This window comes from Anomaloglossus baeobatrachus, chromosome 11, assembly GCF_048569485.1.
Source record: "Anomaloglossus baeobatrachus isolate aAnoBae1 chromosome 11, aAnoBae1.hap1, whole genome shotgun sequence".
Classification (NCBI taxonomy): domain Eukaryota; kingdom Metazoa; phylum Chordata; class Amphibia; order Anura; family Aromobatidae; genus Anomaloglossus; species Anomaloglossus baeobatrachus.
The window spans coordinates 75619454-75641274 of NC_134363.1; the positions used below are offsets into that span (position 1 = coordinate 75619454).

Genomic DNA, 21821 nt, shown 5'->3' on the forward strand with positions numbered 1-21821 from the left:
CTGATGCTCCTCTGTCTCCTAGGCAACAGGCCTGCGGCCTAGGAGAGGAGGAGTGTCAGAGGGAGGAGATATTCCTCAATCTCTGTTCCTGGCTTGAAGTTCTGTCTGTCCCTGTTTTTACTATCAGGAATTTGGTATTTTTCTATAAGAATTTTGCACTGACCACAATCAGTTTCCTTTCCTTTTCTTTGTATCAAGTTAGTTGGGCCTCGGCTTTGCTGAACCTATTTTTCCTATTTGTGTATTGTGTTTTCCTACATCACCATAATCTTTGTGTGGGGGCTATCTACTTCTTTGGGGACTTCTCTGGGACAAGGTAGATTTCCTTATTTCTCTCTGTGAGGCATAGCTAGTTTATTAGGCTGTGATGAGGCATCTAGGTTTTTAGGAACGCTCCATGGCTACTTCTAGTGTGGTCTGATAGTTAGGGGATTGCAGTCAGCCCAGGTTCTAACTACTCCTGTTTTCTTGGTGTTTTTTCAAAAATGGGAGTTTTTTGTAATCTTACACAGTTACCGCATCATAACAGGTGGCCTTGTCCGGTTGCGTTGCGCCGAGGCGTACAGCAAATGAAGGGAAAGCGGGGTGATTGTTAAAGTTTGTCTTGACGCCACCTGTGGTATGTGGCCAGGGGATAGCCACCGCTGCAGGGTTCCTTGCTGGGGCTGGTGGTAGTGCAGCTTGGGTGTGATCATCCCCCACAGGCGGAGTGGACCCCAGGAGGATGGTGGGGGTTGTAGTGGTGCAATGGGGTACAGAACTGGGACGCCAACAGTAACTGGACGACACAGGTTGGTAGTTTCCTTTTTACCTTTACTGGTCATGTGTTATGGTCCAGGTTTACAGTGGTCTGGTAAGCCCAGAAGCAGCATGGATCTCTTCTTGCCTGGCAGGTTGGAGGCCTTCCTTAGTTTTCTCTTGGTGGGAGCCGCTGCGGCCTGGAGCAGCACAGCATCCCCTTCTCTCTCTTTACTTGAAGATTACTGTCCCCTGTGATGGGCAGCGTGAACCGGTTGTGGGACTCGCTTGTATTACTGCGATCCCGGGTTCTGTATTGCTGCTGCGTCTTGGAACTAAGCTGGGCCAGGAAATATAGAATGTCTTGCCCTCCAGGTTTTACTACTAGGCCGTTAGCACCTAGTAACCAAGGACCCCGGTGTCCTGTCCTAGCGCTCGGTCCTGGAAAGCTCACTCAGCAGCTCTCAATCAACGACAGCTCTTTCTTCTCGCCAACACTGTTCTGCCTCACTTCCTTCCTGTTCACTCTAACCCTTCCCGCAGGTCAGCATGTACAGAGAGACTCCCTTCAAAACAGGTTATGAGCTCCCCTTGCTGGCCTGGAGTAAGGGGTACTTTGCACACTACGACATCGCAGCTGCGTTGTCGGTGGGGTAAAATCTAAAGTGACGCACATCCGGCGTTGCTGTTGACATCGGAGTATGTGAATCCTTTTTGATACGATTAACGAGCGCAAAAGCGTCGAAATCGTATCATCGGTGTAGTGTCGGTCATTTACATGATGTGGCGGCAGCGACAGGTACGATGTTGTTCCTCGTTCCTGCGGCAGCACACATCGTTGTGAATGAAGCCGCAGGAGTGAGGAACATCTCCTTACCTGCATCCCGCGGCTCACGCCGGCTATGCGGAAGGACGGAGGTGGCCGGGATGTTTACGTCCCGCTCATCTCCGCCCCTCCGCTTCTATTGACCACCTGCCGTGTGACGTCGCACGACCCGCCCCCTTAGGAAGGAGGCAGTTCGCCGGCCAGAGCAACGTCGCAGGGGAGGTAAGTGCGTGTGAAGCTGCCGTAGCGATAATTTTCACTACGGCAGCTATCACAAGATATCTCAGCTGCGGCGGGGGTGGGGGCTATCGCGCTCGGCATCGCAACCATCGGCTTGCGATGTCGTAGTGTGCAAAGTACCTCTAAGAGATGTTGTATGTGATGTTCCTGACAAGGAGAGGTCCGCACGCTGCCTCCAAGCATAGCATTGATCCCGGTGAGGAGAGCAACGCCACTGTGGCTCCCATGACAACTGGGGTGCCACATTGTGACCTGGTCCCAGAGTCGCCAAAAGTCTCCCCAGAGCGGGATATACTCATGACATATTCCTCCTAGGAATTTATGTAAAACATGACATTGAGGGGCAACCAGATCAATAGCTGACCTTTCCGCAATCCAACACTGTTCAATCATTGCTCACAATATTAGACTGTGTAGGTAAGCAACCTTTAGATTAGTCAAACAGGGACACCTAGTTGGCAATATATTTATAATTTATTAAAGGACATATCAGAATAACAGAAGAATGGTACAAACTCATGAAGGAAAAATACAATTTAATGAGTAATTAGAAATCTCATTTAAGGAGTAAGGCGGGCTTTGCACGTTGCGACATCGCAAGCCGATGCTGCGATGTCACACGCGATAGTCCCCGCCCTCGTCGCAGGTACGATATCTTGTGATAGCTGGCGTAGTGAAAAATATCGCTACGCCAGCTTCACATGCACTCACCTGCCCTGCGACCGTCGCTGTGGCCGGCGACCCGCCTCCTTCCCAAGGGGGCGCGTCGTGCGGCGTCATAGCGACGTCACACGACAGGCGGCCAATAGCGGCGGAGGGGCGGAGATGAGCAGGATGTAAACATCCCGCCCACCTCCTTCCTTCCGTATAGCCACCGGCGGCAGGTAAGGTGATGTTCCTCGCTCCTGCGGCTTCACGCACAGCGAAGTGTGCTGCCGCAGGAACGAGGAACAACATCGTACCTGTCGCGGCACCAGCATTATGGAAATGTCGGAGAATACACCGATGATATGATAACGACGCTTTTGCGCTCGTTCATCATATCATCTAGGATTTACACACTGCGATGTCGAAAGTGACGTCGGATGTGCGTCGCTTTCGATTTGACCCCACCGACATCGCACGTGCGATGTTGCAACGTGCAAAGCCGCCCTAAGGGTGGCTTTACATGCTGCGATATCCGGCCCGATATCGCTAGCATGACACCCGGCCCCATCATTTGTGCGTGACGGGCATATCGCTGCCTGTCGCGCACAAAATCGCGCTCCCCGCCACACATACCTGTCCTTCGACGTCGCTGTGACCGGCGAACCGCCTCCTTTCTAAGGGGGCGGTCCATTTGACGTCACAGCGACGTCACTAAGCGGCCGCCCAATGTAAGCGGAGGGGCGGAGATGAGCGGGACGTAACATCCCGCCCATCTCCCTCCTTCCGCATTGTGGCCGGAGGCAGGTAAGGAGATGATCCTCGTTCCTGCGGCGTCACACGTAGCGATGTGTGCTGCCGCAGGGACGAAGATCAACTTCGCCCCTGCAACAGCAGCTATAATTGGGAGTGGACCCCCATGTCAACGAGGAGCGATTTTGGACGTTTTTGCAACGATCCAAAATCGCTCCTAGGAGTCACACGCTACGACATCGCTACAGCGGCCGGATGTGCGTCACAAAATCCGTGACCCCAAAGAGATCGCTGTAGCAAAATCGTAGCGTGTAAAGCCCGCTTAACGGTTAACTAAAACCCTTTAGTGAAAGACTTTTCAGTGTCACAATTCTCATGACTTTAGTGGACTGCAGAATTATATTATAGTAATATGTAACCCTATGGTACATACCTCTACCTTGCAAAAAGTCTTCCATGAATTCATCAAAGCTATTAGGTTTTTTCACAACATATGACATATGAGCATGATGATAAAGAGACACCAGCACATCTCTAGGGCTTCGAGCTGTATAAATGATCTACAAATATGACACAAAGAAAAGGCTTTTTTAATATAGAAGCAAAAACCAACAGAATTTTGATTGCAAAGACTTGACTTTTCATGTGAAGATGCCAACATTACAACCAGAGTTAAGATGAGCCTCCACATTCACACTAGTGACTACACATTTGTCATGTCATGTCACCCTGTCTTGGGAGTTTTTTTTCCTCCCACTGCCATTTTCACTGAGAACAACGGTCTAGTTTTCTTGCATTCAAGATGGCCAGCATAGGAAGCACAGCAGCAAGTATGAATTATGTGCCGCCCTGGCAAAACCAGGGTGTCACAGAGGTCTGCATCCATGTTTTTGGTGCAGATCTCACACTCCCTTGGGGAGTTTCCCACACAGAAACAGACCAGCCAATCAGGTCCCACTCACCCCCTCCCCAGGAAAAGGGAGGGGTGAGAGCAATTTGGTTTGCAAAAGACTCTGAGTATTTCTTCCATCTGTGTTCCTGACCCTCCACATCAATCCAGCTTCATCCAGCACCACGATAACCGAACTGTGAGTGTACTATTCCCTGCAATCCCTGCCACCACACAACTCCCAATTGGGCCCCGGGACTACACCTCCCTTACCCGTGGAGGGGATTCCACCTTGCTGCCCCACACCACCAGTCTCGTGCACGGTCCCCAGAGGCAGCGGCGGTGCCAACACTTTATCACCGCAACCCACGGGTGGCGTCACGGACAATTCCCCCTACCTGATCCCCCTTTTATTGTGGAGCCTGGGATCACAGACCGGGTCACGCCACCATACACCTACAAAAGTGACCCCTTGGCCCGGATCTGAGCACCCCCCTCTCCCTGGGCGACACAATTACACCATTCCTGCCTTCTCTGTGCTGTGAAAATGTGGCTCAGACTTTCCACTGTTCCTTATGCCATGGCAGCGGCGATCTTGGGTGCGGAGAACCGAAACATTGGTCTCAGTGGAGAAGGCAGCAAGATGCAAACGGAGAGAATCAAGAATGGTGACTATACATAACAGATGCACTATCGTTTTTAAATGTTAGGGCGGCGAGAAGCTTTAACTTGGTCATAAAATTAAAATAGTTGGGCAGTTTGTGAGAATACAGTATATCTAAAAGCCCATAGATTCTGCTCTTACATAGAAGACCCCCAACCTCTCTCATTTCTTACTGCAGCAGCATAATAGACACTCTTCTTGCATAGAAAACACCCAACGTCCTCAGTTCACATGGCAGTAACTCAATTTGAAGGCCTCCCTTAGATCTGATGTGTAATCAGTGGTGCTGCATCCTGTCAGTCACAATATATCCTGTGCTGAATGCATCATCTTATGCACAGATACAGGATATTCCGATGCTTGTATCTATGTATTCTTTGAAAGCTATCAGTGCAGGCATAAAAGAGGAAACCGACAAAGCATTGTTGGTGAACTACGGGCCCACCGTCATCATGGGTGCTATAGACATTGTGCTCTTAAACCATGGGCAGCAGAAGCCCAATATCTGGGGTGCTATTGTAAAAATGTGGGGAGGAGGTCTACGTAAGTGCACCTTAGTATATTGGTTTAAGAGATTTCATGAGAATTTTGCCACCCTCGTTAAGAAGACCAATATAAAAATGACCATCTATAGGACCGTGCTCCAAGGTGTAGGATAATAACTATTCAGATCAATATCTACACATTTCAGGGTGTGAGCTCATTTCTTGAGCAGAACATGATATTCTGTACAGTCCTTGTTTGAGAAAGTTGTTCAAGTGTCATACACATGACATAGTCGTCCTGATCCACCTCTCTCCTCAATACCACCCCGTTTCTCCCCTCTGCATGTCCCTCCACTGGCTCCCAATCTTCCACTGTATCCAATTCAAACTACTAACACTGACCTACAAAGCTGTGCATAATCTCTCTCCTCCGTATATCTCCAAACTAATCTCCCACTACACTCCAACACGTCACCTCCGGTCCTCCCAAGATCTCCTTCTCTCCTCCTCTCTTATTCGCTCCTCACGCAACCGACTCCAAGACTTCTCCCAAGCATCCCCAGTCTCCTGGAACTCGCTGCCTCAACACATCAGACTATCCCCTACCCTTGCAAACTTCAACCGGAACCTGAAAACCCACCTGTTCAGAAATGCCTACAATCTACAATGAACCCACTGCCGCCCGACCACCGTGCGGAGCTGCCGCCCGACCACCGTGCAGAGCTGCCGCCCGACCACCGTGCGGAGCTGCCGCCCGATCACCGTGCGGAGCTGCCGCCCGACCACCGTGCGGAGCTGCCGCCCAATCTACACCCCACCTACTGTCTCCTCCCCATAATCCTATAGAATGTAAGCCCGCAAAGGTAGGGCCCTCTTCCCTCTGTACTAGTCTGTCTACTGAAACTTGTATATGTATTCTGTATGTAACCCCCTTCTCATGTACAGCACCATGGAATTAATGGTGCTCTATAAATAAATAATAATAATAATAATAATAATAATAAATCCTACCAAAATCATAGGGTTCAGTTGACAATATTTATGGCCACCTGAAGTTATGCCCTGCCTTGAGGTAACAGTACACAATACAGTCCCTGGAGTGTGTACAGACAGAGTGGGAGATTTTATTATAAGGGAAATTTTGGAGTCAGTTTTGCTTGAGGCCGAGTTTCTTTTATTTGTGCCAAATTGATCATTGTCTCACAATCTTTGATAAAAGAGGTAGATCTGTAAATACAACATGCAGAACTGTTGTCTACCGCTATTTCTTCAATTTTTACTCTACCACCTCCCCCAGTGGAGAATGATACATTTTTTGCTAATTTTTTATAGTCACTATTATTTATTAAGTCTGGTATTGACCTACTTAAGAAACCTTTCAATAGTAGCTTAAGCAGTAATAATGATTAAGATATTACTGATGTCAAAGCACTGAAGGGATGAAAACAATGCTCAATTGGAATGGGAACAGCATGGCAAAGATGCCTGGACACATGTCTGACTCCTAGGACACTGCTGGGAATAATGTCAGAGTATTACGCCACTTTTACGGAGTGACAACAAAACATACAAAACCGAAGATAAAATGAATTTTACAGGACAAAAATTTTAGGAAACGTTCTTTCTTGTATAATAATTTGTATATAAGGAAAATAAAACGAGAGAAAAAACAAAGCGCCTCCTGCACTAATCATTCACTCCATCTTTAATTAAGCATACGCACACATATGTGGCGCCCCTGAGTATATCAGGGTGCCACAGGGTACTGCAATCCTTACCCAGGGTGTAGGGCCTGCCCCCCATGATTCCAGGTTCCCAATAACCGGTGTCACACCATCAGCACCACAAATCCCAATCACACCTCACATCATGACCTGTCAGACACACCAGTGGGTTGGTTAAGCTGGAATAGGGCCACCCACCTAGAAGTCAGGCAGACTTGTGGGAGGGAGGAAGTGGTGAGCAGAGCAGTGAGAGCCCTCAAAGAATGAGGAGCTGGGAGTTGTAGCTCCCGGGGAGCGAGACCAAGGTTGGGTCGCAGACGGTGGTCCAGGACCACAGGAGTCGGGGACCGGTAGCAGTGACATTGGAAAGGGTGCGATGGGCATAGTCTAGGAGGACTGTCGGCATCAGCAAGTGTGACGCCCTGGACTAGCCAGGTAGTCACAGACATAACATCACACACACATCCTCCCCTGGATAGTTAACACCAGTCAAACAAAACCCTTGTTGCCTCCCTCCAGGGTCTGATGTCCACACCAGGTGGGGCGGAGCCAGGCGGTTGGCCCCACCCACCAAGGAGTTCAGAGGCCTGGAGGCGGGAAAAGAGACAGATTCATTTTGGAGTTGAAAGTGAGAGGACAGAAACTGTAAGTGTCTGAGTAGGAGCCCAGGCACTGTCAGCAAGGTCGGCAGACGGTGGTGGCCGTCTGCAGGAGTTAGTGGACCTCTGCGGAACCGTAGGACCGGGATCGGACGGTGGCCCACCGGTACCGAACCGGGGAGCGGAGTGAAGCTAAGCACAAAGGCAGGGCCATCGGACCCCGACTAGGCTAGGAGCCGCCGACAATGGTCAAATTCGAGAGTGACCGGAACCCCAGGGGTTTCCTAACACCCAAGACCCGACAGAAAGCAACAGTCCACCCAGTGAGGATAAACAGCCACCGCCATAGGCTAGAGATCCAAGGGCCAGCGCCTGCGGGCGAAACGGGCTCCTTCGGTACCTATACGCCGGGGAGTGGACTACCGTTGGGAAACCATCGGAGTCAACACATTCTACACAGGTGCAGGGAAAGAGAGCCACCATCAACTTGTCCGGGGAGAGCAAAGACACTGCAGCCGGCTGCGGGACCCGTCTATCCTGCCGTTTGGTTTACCAGAGACTCTGTGAATCTGTGCCTGAGTTAGTTCCACAGTGCCATCCGGCACCGCGCCGCGCTGCCCCTGCAACCCTGCACCCGGCCATCCTGCCTCCCCGTACCGCCACCGGGCCCCGGGATCACCAACCCCTACCCACAGAGGGGACAACATCCTAGCTGCTCCCTACCATCGCTCCAGGGATCCCCTGTCACCAGCAGCGGTGGTGCCCATTATCACCACAACCCGTGGGTGGCGTCACGAACTATCTCCCCAAACAAACCACCCCCTTTTCACTCGTGGGCGAGGAGCGCTGCTCGAGTCCCCGGGTCCGGCCCACCGGTCAAGCCACCGAGCAGCAGCAGCCGCGGACCCGAGCGTAGCGAGCGCGGCCCCTCCGCCCGCGGCACAAGCCCGATAAACACACCAGTACCGAGCACGTCGAGGTCCAGGACCCTAGGTCAGGAGCAGGTTCAGCCATCCTGATAATTAACTTGGGAGGGAGAGTATCTTCACGAACTTCCCTAAGACCTCAGAGATTGAAGGCATCAGCACAACACAGGGATACCTCCTGATGAAACCGGCAGTGCGGTGAAACGCGCGTCGAGGTTGGAGTAGGTGCAACTTGCGGTGCTGCTGTGGACGCATATTCTGTACAAATGACAACAGGTAATTGGACTGAATTATGGGGCTAAGTAGATAGATGGGGGCAATACTATAGGCACATGCCTGCTACTTTAAACTCTCATGGCATGCAAATTATAGTGCCCTTTAATCAATCTATACAGTGTATGTTGACATACCCATATTCCATATAGGGTGTTTATATTTTCATACTAGTATAAAATTCTACAACATTGGTATCCTATACTATACATATGTAGACTACATCCCCATTGGTCCACTCCTGTAAACATATGATATGTCCATTTACACTGGCCGTTACTATACGGGCAGATGCAGCTACTGTAGTATTGTGCCACTCCTTATAAGTGCGGCTTGACATCCCTCCCTATATCCCAAAAATGTTATCCTGTGTATGATGAAATTTTTATATGATTTCTGCACGAGCACTTTGTACAAATAAAATTTGATGTTTCAAATATAGAGTACGATTCCTGGATTCTTTATAGGTTGCTATCTGCTACACAACACAGGGATAGGGTTTTCCAGTAAAGCAACCCAACTGAAATCCCAAGTGCGAGCCATCAAGAGCACAGCTGCCCTACACACAGGACCCCAACAGCTTCACGCCAAGGGGCCACAACGAACACTAAAATTGTGCACGGAGGCAAGGGTCCGGACTATCAAGTGACACCGGTGGGAGCGGACACCTGGATGGGCTCCCCTGTAGTGACTGTGATGCACAGAGACATTGGTTTATCTTCAGTGTGTGTCTACTTTATAATCCTCATCCTCTAACTAATTCTAACTAATTAAGACCCTCCACAAACTTGTGAACAGCACTCATACTTGGTCAACATGGGAACGACAAAGGAGCATTCCAAGGCCATCAGAGACAAGATCATGGAGGGTCACAAGGCTGGCAAGGGGTACAAAACCCTTTCCAAGGAGTTGGGCCTACCTGTCTCCACTGTTGGGAGCATCATCCGGAAGTGGAAGGCTTATGGAACTACTGTTAGCCTTCCACGGCCTGGACAGCCTTTGAAAGTTTCCACCCGTGCCGAGGCCAGGCTTGTCCGAAGAGTCAAGGCTAACCCAAGGACAACAAGGAAGGAGCTCCGGGAAGATCTCATGGCAGTGGGGACATTGGTTTCAGTCAATGCCATAAGTAACGTACTCCACCGCAATGGTCTCCGTTCCGGACGAGCCCGTAAGGTACCTTTACTTTCAAAGCGTCATGTCAAGGCTCGTCTACAGTTTGCTCATGATCACTTGGAGGACTCTGAGACAGACTGGTTCAAGGTTCTCTGGTCTGATGAGACCAAGATCGAGATCTTTGGTGCCAACCACACATGTGACGTTTGGAGACTGGATAGCACTGCATACGACCCCAAGAATACCATCCCTACAGTCAAGCATGGTGGTGGCAGCATCATGCTGTGGGGCTGTTTCTCAGCCAAGGGGCCTGGCCATCTGGTCCGCATCCATGGGAAGATGGATAGCACGGCCTACCTGGAGATTTTGGGCAAGAACCTCCGCTCCTCCATCAAGGATCTTAAGATGGGTCGTCATTTCATCTTCCAACAAGACAACAACCCAAAGCACACAGCCAAGAAAACCAAGGCCTGGTTCAAGAGGGAAAAAATCAAGGTGTTGCAGTGGCCTAGTCAGTCTCCTAACCTTAACCCAATTGAAAACTTGTGGAAGGAGCTCAAGATTAAAGTCCACATGAGAAATAACGTTTGGAACTCCATTCTATGTCTGAACTGGGTGCAAAAACCTAAAAAAACATCACTATGGGGAGATAAGGTATGCACACCAGTGACTATGTAAGGGGAATACATGGAATAGCAGAAACTGCTGTGTGAATACTGACATGAAAAATTCAATAGCTATATGTAAGGATGAAATGTGAAAAATGGAATCTGCATTACTGCCATGAATATATGAATAAAGAGAAATTTAGCTACTGAATTGATCAATGCAATAGAGCCCCAACACTACGCCAAAGTATTTCTCTACGTTGGGGTCCCTAGCTTATGTGTGTCCTCTCATGCAGTTAAAAAACTTACCGTGTATGGGAAGCTGAGACCCAGGCTATATATACGATGTGGATTGGCAATAGGTGTGTGTGGGGAGGGTTCCCAAACGAAAAACAACTAACAAATAAGAAATAACGTTTGGAACTCCATTCTATGTCTGAACTGGGTGCAAAAACCTAAAAAAACATCACTATGGGGAGATAAGGTATGCACACCAGTGACTATGTAAGGGGAATACATGGAATAGCAGAAACTGCTGTGTGAATACTGACATGAAAAATTCAATAGCTATATGTAAGGATGAAATGTGAAAAATGGAATCTGCATTACTGCCATGAATATATGAATAAAGAGAAATTTAGCTACTGAATTGATCAATGCAATAGAGCCCCAACACTACGCCAAAGTATTTCTCTACGTTGGGGTCCCTAGCTTATGTGTGTCCTCTCATGCAGTTAAAAAACTTACCGTGTATGGGAAGCTGAGACCCAGGCTATATATACGATGTGGATTGGCAATAGGTGTGTGTGGGGAGGGTTCCCAAACGAAAAACAACTAACAAATAAGAAATAACGTTTGGAACTCCATTCTATGTCTGAACTGGGTGCAAAAACCTAAAAAAACATCACTATGGGGAGATAAGGTATGCACACCAGTGACTATGTAAGGGGAATACATGGAATAGCAGAAACTGCTGTGTGAATACTGACATGAAAAATTCAATAGCTATATGTAAGGATGAAATGTGAAAAATGGAATCTGCATTACTGCCATGAATATATGAATAAAGAGAAATTTAGCTACTGAATTGATCAATGCAATAGAGCCCCAACACTACGCCAAAGTATTTCTTATTTGTTAGTTGTTTTTCGTTTGGGAACCCTCCCCACACACACCTATTGCCAATCCACATCGTATATATAGCCTGGGTCTCAGCTTCCCATACACGGTAAGTTTTTTAACTGCATGAGAGGACACACATAAGCTAGGGACCCCAACGTAGAGAAATACTTTGGCGTAGTGTTGGGGCTCTATTGCATTGATCAATTCAGTAGCTAAATTTCTCTTTATTCATATATTCATGGCAGTAATGCAGATTCCATTTTTCACATTTCATCCTTACATATAGCTATTGAATTTTTCATGTCAGTATTCACACAGCAGTTTCTGCTATTCCATGTATTCCCCTTACATAGTCACTGGTGTGCATACCTTATCTCCCCATAGTAAAGTCCACATGAGACACCCAAAGAACCTAGATAACTTGGAGAAGATCTGCATGGAGGAGTGGGCCAAGATAACTCCAGAGACCTGTGCCGGCCTGATCAGGTCTTATAAAAGATGATTATTAGCTGTAATTGCAAACAAGGGTTATTCCACAAAATATTAAACCTAGGGGTTGAATAATAATTGACCCACACTTTTATGTTGAAAATTTATTAAAATTTAACTGAGCAACATAACTTGTTGGTTTGTAAGATTTATGCATCTGTTAATAAATCCTGCTCTTGTTTGAAGTTTGCAGGCTCTAACTTATTTGCATCTTATCAAACCTGCTAAATCTGCAGGGGGTTGAATACTACTTGTAGGCACTGTACATTAATTCTTGTCTATTTGATAGGATGATGACAGCTGTCCAGACCTGCATCCCACCACAAGAACCATTCCGGAATAATCCCTGGAGAATTAAATCAACCTTAGTGACAAAGTGAGGGGCTACACACCCCCTTTTGTCTCCAGGTATTGACTCTTCTAAGAGTGTTGCTCAAACTGTTGGGATGCAGCTGTGGGACCATATTTTCAGAGATGAGATCCTCAATCCAACTCTCAAAAAGGTTAAAGAGTCTTCATTAGACATGGCAAGTCGAGCTGGCCTATAGATGCTCACCTCTGTAGCTGTAGTATCATCCTATCTATAGTTCCAATGTGTACTGTATAGTGATGAGTTAATATATTTGGCACTATTCATCATTGGCACTAATATTAAGGTATTCGGGATATTTGTTACTCAATGAATATTTTGGTATTCGCCTTGTGAGTTTTGAGTCCCCTCCCCGCATATTTGGTGACTTATTTTCAGCCACTCAACATACAGGAATTGCCTGCCAGCATAATTTGTCAAAAATCGCAGCTGCCATCAAGCACTGGGTTGCTAATGGACAAGTGTCTATGAGTCCCCACCATTCCCAACCCTGTAAGTAAAAAGAAGAAAACACAGACAAAAATCCTTTTATTTTAAATATTAAAAAACACACCCACTTTCACCAATTTATTAACCTCAAAAACACCCCCATAGTTCCAACATAATTCACACGACATCCCATGACGATCCCAACTCTGCTACATCCAGAAGCAGCAATGATGGAAAATGCGACTGCAGCTCCTGGGACACACTGAGGGCATCCGGCGATCCAGCTGTGACAAGCAGTGATGTCAGGTCATCGAAGTTCACAGCCGGGTTTCTATGGTACCAAGTGTGACCACCAGTGAACCCTTTACTAGACTGCCGGGCTGTTGGATTGCGGGACTCAGTGACACAGCAGTCCAGCAATCCGGCAGTCAGGTCACATGTATTCACAACCAGGGGCTCCCCCATTAGCCTTAGTGAACTCAGTTGAACCTGGTGCCTGATTTATGGAATGCTGTGTGGCCGTGTACCGCAATCCGACAGTCCGTTAGCAGGTTTAACTGAGTTCACTGAGAGCAGTGTGAACTCCAGTGACCTGACTGCTAGATTGCAAGACTGTCAGATTGGAGCACACGGGGGCACATCAGTCTGACCATCTGTAGCTGTGACGCCCAGAAACCTTAAAAGAGCCTTTAAGGGAGCCTTTAGGGTTCCTGGAGTTGCCAGCTGTTGGGGACACCTGGAGGCTGTGGACGTTGTGGCAGACTGCGCTGCCAGGACACAGGCCAGCACTGAGTTTTCCTGAGGTCACGTCTGTCAGCTCCCATGCTGCTCTCAGTGTGTCCCGGAGGCCACGGTGAGTGGTCACGTGTTCTAATATAACCACTCACCATGGCCTCAAGATGAAGCAGAGCTGGGATCAACGTTGGACGTCGTGTGGATTATGTTGGACCTGCGAGGATATTTTTGGGGTTAAAAAAATTGGTGAAAAAGGCTGTGTTTTTTAATATTTAAAATGAAGGATTTTTGTGTGTTTGTGTTTTTCTTTTTACTTACAAGGTTGGTAATAGGGGGGTCTCATAGACCTTTCTCTTACCGACCCAGAGCTTGATGTGAGCTGTGATTTTTGACAAATCACAGCTGACATAAACCACATATATTAGCCCCATTTCCACTGCAACAGGGCAATCAGGGTGAGCTGTGTAAAGCGCCACAATTGGCGCACCTAATAGATGCGCCATTTGTGGGCGGTTATGGGCTGATATTTTAAACCTGGGGAGGGCCCAAAAACCATGGACCTTCCCAGTCGATGAATACCAGTCTCCAACTGTCTGTTTTATCTGCACTGATTATCAAAGATGGGCAAGAGCCCATGTTGTTTTATTATTTATTTAAATAACTTAAAAAACAAAAAAAAAAAAGTTGTGGAGGAGACTCTACTTTTGCTAATTATTCAAGATAAAGAACACAGCTAGGGACTGCAGCCCACAGCTGCCTACTTTACCATTGCTGGTTATCACAAATAGGCAGGCGACTGCAAGTTAAAGTGGCGTAATAGTCTAACAACATTGTCCCATAAGTGACCTGTTTCACGGATGCATACAAGCATCTTCCCCATGCTGTTCCCATTCAATTTCAGTACTTTTCCACCCTTTACAGCATTATTACAGACCTGCCAGACATCCTGGGAAGGTCTACTGGAAAATTATTCGATTTTCCCATTGACTTGCATTAGATGCGTTATTTGTGATGAATATGACTCGCCCACCCCAGGGCTATGGGACACCCGGTGCCGGGCCGGACAAGTCCGGGGGTCGTCAGTGGTGGCGGGGCCCGACTCCGTGACCCTGGCGGGAGTCAATTAATATGGCTTCAGTGGGGGTGCTTAAAGTTTATATTCGTGACGCCACCTGTGGTTTGCGGCTATTAAACCGCCGCTGCTGTATGGGGCCTCCGGGGCTGGTGGAATGGCAGCTTGGATGGTCCTGCTCCCCACAGGTGGAGCAGTTCCCCCGGGGCAACTGTTGGTGCTTATTACAGTCTATGCAGTGATGGAAGTCTATGCAGTGCAGATGAAATAACAGAGGCAACACCAAGGGTGCAGTTTCAAGTTGTTTACTCACAATTCCTGGTTTATGGCGCACTGTGCCTTTGGACAGCTGGAACCCCCTGTCAGGGACCTCTGCTGATCCTGGGTAGATCTGGGAATAAAAGCCGGTGCACCCTTCTATTGTGTTCCTCTCTTCAGCTGTCTTCATAAGCCTGCTTTATACGTTGCAATTTCGCATACGATATCATATGCGATTTGCAACGCCCCCATCGTATGTGCAGCACGTTCAATTTGTTGAACGTGCCACTCAAACGATTAACCCCCGTCACACATACTTACCTTCCATACGACCTCGATGTGGGCGGCGAACGTCCACTTCCTGGAGTGGGAGGGACGTTTGGCGTCACATCGACGTCACGCGGCAGCCGGCCAAAAGAAGCGGAGGGGCGGAGCTGAGCGGGACGTAAACATCCCGCCCACCTCTTTCCTTCCGCATTGTGGGCCGGGAGCCGCAGGAGGCAGGTGAGATCTGTTCATTGTTCCCGGGGTGTCACACACTGCGATGTGCGCTACCCCTGGTACGATGAACAATCTGACGTTCAATTCGTCAGGAATGAACGACGTGCATGCGATGAACGATTTTTCGTTCAATCGCAATTGCACGTCGCTGTCACACGCTATAACATACCTTACAATGCCGTATGTGCGTCACTTACGACGTGACCCCGCCGACACATCGTAAGATATCTTGCAGCGTGTAAAGCAGGCTTAAGCCTTGCCTTTGCTGGATGTACCTGGCTTGGCCTCCACTACAGCCTCCGGATAAGGGGCTAGCCTAGCTGGAACTTCACCCTCTTCCCAGAGGTTCTGCAGTGGGCTGTGGCCCTGGGCGCTTGCAGCCACCCTGGACCTCGGTTTTCACTTTTGGAATTGACTTCTCTTCCTCCAGTTTCTAGGGACCGTCCCCTGTCTGCAGCTTGATCCCTCCAACTGATCTTTCTGTGGAACAGGCCCTGTGCTTGAAAGCGGTTCAGTGGCCCTGGAATCCCTTCTGTATTTCTCGGTTGTGGTGTCACCTGGACCTAGCTGGGTCCCAGAGTCTTCACAAGGAAGCGTCACTTTCTCCTTCTTGCTCCTGACTGACTAGAGCACTTCTCTTCTCACTCCTCTCAGCTCTCCTCCTTACTTCAGCTCCACTCACTTCACACTCCAAACTCTCACTTCTCACTCTAACTTCAACTGACTACACTTGACCTTCCTCTTTCTACTCTACCCTCGGCTGGTTCCTCCCACCCACCCAGTTGCTAGGCTCCACCCAATGGGAGAAGGGATGGGTCTTATGCCCCCCCATCATACAGCATAGGGGTGGCTGCCACTATCCCCGGTCACAAAATATGCCTAACAATGGGTGTAGTGCAGATTTGCCTGTGCTGTGGACCGGCGTTTACTCCTTTCCTTACCCAGGATGGGACATCACACAGGGGGGTGACATCTTCCAAAAGAACATGAGGGCAGGACATTAGGAATGGGTGTCATCTTCAAAAAGAACAAGGGGGTGGGGCAATGCAGGAAAGTCTTCTGTAGTATCCTTTTTTTTTTTTTTTTTTAATTGCGGGGGTCCTCTTCTGGCTCAGCTCCCGGTGACATGGAAGCTGCAGCCAGGTTGGTCTGGGTCCCCTGGGAGCTCGTGCGGGGACTGTTGCGGGGTAATGGTATCAGAGCTGCGTCCTCCTCTGGCTGTTCAGGAGTCTGCTCTTCAGCCACGACAGTTGCTGGGATAGACGGCATTGCGGCCTGGTCTGATCTGGCCGGATAGGGTGTTTCTGCGCCGGACGTCTCAGCAGGGACTTCAGTCAGGATCGCAGCATGGATCACAGCTTGGGTCTCAGCGGGCATCGCAGCATGGATCCCAATGGGCATCGCCTCCAGGATCTCCATGGGCATCGCAGCATGGATCGCCACCGGGATCGCAGCAGGGATCACATTCGGGAGCGCAGCAGGGATCACATTCGGGAGCACAGCAGGGATCACTGCGGCCTCCGGTAGTAACGCCGGCGGGGTCAGCACACCCGATGGAGCAGGGGCAGTGTGGGACTCACCCAGGGCTAGGCCGGAGATGCTCTGCAGCAGGGTCGCCATCGCTGGTGTGGGCTCCGGATGGGCGTGGGCGGCACCTCCACACAGGCCTTGCTGCACTGACATCTGAAGACTCCTCATGGCCAGCACCATCTCCTTCCCCCACACGACTGTCTCCCGTCAGCTCTGCTCCTGTATCCCGTCAGCCTTCCTCCCGACCTAAGCCTCCAGCTCAGCGGCGGTCACAGGCCTGATCCAGGTGAGCTCCTCCTGGCCTCCGCTTACAGGAGCCATTTTCTCTATTCCCCTAGACAGCAGCATTAACTGCCAGGGATTGTCAGTTTCTTAGCGCGCCATTTTGCATCCGCTGCTCTGCATAGCGGGCTCAGCTTCGCGCTCTTTTGCAAGACCAAAGGGGGCGGGGCCTCTTTTTCGCGCTCCTTTTCTCTGGCACGCCCCCCTTCTTCCCGCGCTTTGCAAGCGGTAATTGCAGCGGCAGTTTTCCAACAGTAAAACACACAGTCTTTTCAGGCGCATAGTACCCGGTGGGTCCGGGCACGTTATCCTGTTCGTGACGCCAAAGTTGACTCGCCCACCCCAGGGCTATGGGACACCCGGTGCCGGGCCGGACTAGTCCGGGAGATGTCAGTGGTGGCGGGGCCCGACTCCGTGACCCTGGCGGGAGTCAATTAATAAGGCTTCAGTGGGGGGTGACTAAAGTTTATAATTCGTGACGCCACCTGTGGTTTGCGGCTATTAAGCCGCCGCTGCTGTATGGGGCCTCCGGGGCTGGTGGAATGGCAGCTTGGATGGTCCTGCTCCCCACAGGTGGAGCGGTACCCCGGGGCAACTGTTGGTGCTTATTACAGTCTATGCAGTGATGGAAGTCTATGCAATGATGGAAGTCTATGCAGTGCAGATGAAATAACAGAGGCAACACCAAGGGTGCAGTTTCAAGTTGTTTACTCACAATTCCTGGTTTATGGCGCACTGTGCCTTTGGACGGTTGGAACCCCCTGTCAGGGACCTCCGCTGATCCCGGGTAGATCTGGGAATAAAAGCCGGTGCACCACCCTTCTATTGTGTTCCTCTCTTCAGCTGTCTTCTAAGCCTTGCCTTTGCTGGATGAACCTGGCTTGGCCTCCACTACAGCCTCCGGATAAGGGGCTAGCCTAGCTGGAACTTCACCCTCTTCCCAGAGGTTCTGCAGTGGACTGTGGCCCTGGGCGCTTGCAGCCACCCTAGACCTCGTTTTTCACTTTTGGAATTGACTTCTCTTCCTCCAGTTTCTAGGGACCGTCCCCTGTCTGCAGCTTGATCCCTCCACCTGATCTTTCTGTGGAACAGGCCCTGTGCTTGAAAGCGGTTCAGTGGCCCTGGAATCCCTTCTGTATTTCTTGGTTGTGGTGTCACCTGGACCTAGCTGGGTCCCAGGGTCTTCACAAGGAAGCGTCACTTTCTCCTTCTTGCTCCTGACTGACTAGAGCACTTCTCTTCTCACTCCTCTCAGCTCTCCTCCTTACTTCAGCTCCACTCACTTCACACTCTAAACTCTCACTTCTCACTCTAACTTCAACTGACTACACTTGACCTTCCTCTTTCTACTCTACCCTCGGCTGGCTCCTCCCACCCACCCAGTTGCTAGGCCCCACCCAATGGGAGAAGGGATGGGTCTTATGCCCCCCCCCCATCATACAGCATGGGGGTGGCTGCCACTATCCCCGGTCCCAAAATATGCCTAACAATGGGTGTAGTGCAGATTTGCCTGTGGACCGGCGTTTACTCCTTTCCTTACCCAGGATGGGACATCACACCTCTGGCTGAGGTGCAATGTTCCTGTGGCGACGGAAGCCACAAATACAAGCAGCAAAGTAAGCAGGGCAGCATCCATTGGGATCTCCTGGTATAGAGAAGGAACCGTACAAAAGGAGAAAAGGATATAGCAATAAGGGATCACCAATACAATAAAAGAAGGTGAGAAACAAATTTTATTGAGACAGTGTGGACATATCACGGCTCCAGGGACAAGCAGGAGCACACAAACAGACAATTAAAAACAATTAAAAAGCTCAAAATGGCATGATTCCCCAACACGCCAACCTCCAATGAGATGAAACAGAAATATAGAGTACCTTTCACATAGAATTTAGATAATCAACCTCCATAGGATGTAATATGTAGTAGCAGACAAAAACAGATATGGCTACTGGTATTTGGATAACAAGCTTCAGGGAAAGGTAAATTTAGGTCAGAGATGAACATATAAATATGCAATATGTACACATTCTAAACCAAGTATCAACAAATGCTGATGTAGAATAAAATAGACCTAATAGACCCTTCTGGGTGCAAAAAGTATTATATCAAAAATGTAATAAATGAATAAATGGTTTGGACGTCCACATAGGGTTAAATGATTGAAAACCATGAAGCACAGAACACACCATATACCCTGAATGTTTTGGTGATGCACTAGTTAGCTGCAACTAAATACCTGTCGTGCCCAAGGTAAGTCAGGTGTGTACCTAGAGGAGCAAGTTCACATAATCCATAATAGCAACAGCAATACACTGATCAGGCTATGGAGTGGTAACAGACCTGAGTCACAGACCCCTGGTAATCAATAAGATATCACCAAAAATAAATCAAAAGAATATAATAATAAATCAAGGAAATGCAGAGTCTGAAGCAGGAGTATGGATAGCCTGAGAGATCATCCAGATAGGTATCGAGACCATACACACACATGACAGGGCAACAGTGATATCAGGGGGAAGGAGGAGGGTAGGTACAAGTGGGGAGGCAGGAGGCATGTGACCCTCACGCATGGGGATGGGCACCAGATTGAAGGGGACATTCCCGTGCGGAGTCTGTACGGTCTGTCCTTATATGACAGCTGACGACAATATCTCTTTATCTATCTTTCCCGGACAGATCACCAGCAGAAGCTATTACAACTGTCGCTCTAAAAACGTGATCTACTTATTGATCTGTGATTGTGCGAAAATTTACGTGGGACAAACTACACAGGAGGTAAGAAGAAGGGTCCAACAACACCTGTCAAACATCAACATAGCGTGTGCTGACCAGGCCAAGGGTAAAGCTCTCTCCTCTGTGGCCTCTCACTTTCTAACAAGACACGTGGGACCCCATGTAAACTTGAGAGTTTTCATTGTGGATTCGGTCAGCCAGAATATCAGGGGTGGTAACTGTACGAGGGAGTTAATGAAAAAAGAGCCCAGATGGATTTATACCCTGAAGAGTGTGGCACCACATGGCCTGAATGAGGACTTGCTCTATACAGGATTTTATAAAACCATCTAGGTTGCCCTGAGTCTCCTTCCTCACTTTGTGCCTCTTAACCCCCCTTCTGTGATCTCCTTCTTTATTGTTGGATTCCACTTTCATTGGACCTAAGGATTTTAAAGATCCCATTTCGGCTTCCGCACTTGGATCTACACACGGAAGGAACAGTTACTTCTGCGAGGCCAGGACTTCACTGAAGGCTTCTTCAAACTTCTACCTTTGAGAGCTCGGATATTTTGCAACCCCTGCAAACTCGAACCCTGTGGACCTCAACATAATAATATGGATTGGACTTTTCTTAGCATTTGCATAACATGGACTTATAACAATGGACACTTTCCAAAAATTTACAGACCCAACCTACTTTGGGGGACTATTTTATTAAGGGGTCTCTTGGACCTTAATAGTCATCTAAGGATTTACCTTGGAATGGCCAGAGTGAGTGCCTATGGACATAGTCATGTCTAATCCTATTTTGACTTTAGGTTTTCCAGCTGTCTCTTCTCTGGAACACACCCCACTAACTAATGGGTAAAACCCGTAGGGCTTCCTGAGATGATTAATATGGGCATCAGTTTGTGCCTGTCTAGCACAGGGGGTTTCCATCTTTGAACCGTTGGTATGGCCACTTATATGCCTATATGCTTAACTGCTCCCTGTCTCCCCCAAGGAGACATTTGTATTGAGAATACTGACAAACTATTTGGCATATGTCCTATACAATTGCTTATGTGTCTATAGGTGTGTTACCTTACAAACCCATGTGTGGCCTCATTTATAGCCCCTTATGGTGATCCTCTTTTTGTGTGTAGGCTCACCCTTTAGGAAATAGGGGTGTATTGCTGTTCACCCCTGGTTAGTAGGGTTTGGTGAAAACCCTATGTTTAAGCTTATGGAGTCTAGGATTTGGGACCCAAGAGGTTAAGTTTACTCTATTCTCTCCTATTGCCCTGATGAATCTGGAGTGCTTTATGTATAATACGTTATTTCGAACTATATATAATAGGGTATTTATACAAGAGCGCTTGCATGAGGAAGTCTGGCAGATTTGCTTGTATAACGCTGCTGCTTCTAGCGCCTGCGCATTAGCCAGCATCTACACTGTCATTGAACTAGTTCAATTCACATAAGCAGCTACTCTGTTTGAGTGGCGCTGGGTATACCCGCGCAAGCGCAGTGCGACGTTAGGGCGCGGCCTCTCATGTCATGTGACCGATCCAAGATGGCGGCGGCCATCGCTAGCGTTTTGTGACTCATGGACTGGTGAGTAATCGCCTCTTAATCGTTTTTTCCATTTATATAGAGCACACTCTGAGACTCACTGTACATTTCCTCTCCCCTGAGGAAGCCACATGTGTAGTGGCGATACGCGTGGGGTCACACGCCTCCTGCCTCCCCCCTTTTACCTACCCTTCTCCCTCCCCCTGATATCGCTGTTGCCCTGTCAGATGTGAGTATGGTCTCGATACCTATCTGGATGATCTCTCAGGCTATCCATA

General features: G+C 48.8%; 1 protein-coding gene across 1 annotated transcript in view; it reads right to left on the minus strand.

Annotated features, from left to right (window-relative positions):
* The window catches only part of LOC142257080 (sulfotransferase 2B1-like), a 152316-nt gene that overhangs the window by 100982 nt on the left and 29513 nt on the right, over positions 1-21821 (minus strand). Inside the window, exon 4 of the mRNA XM_075329152.1 lies at positions 3636-3762. Coding sequence (XP_075185267.1) covers positions 3636-3762 — 127 coding nt within the window. The remainder of the gene's footprint in view (positions 1-3635; positions 3763-21821) is intronic.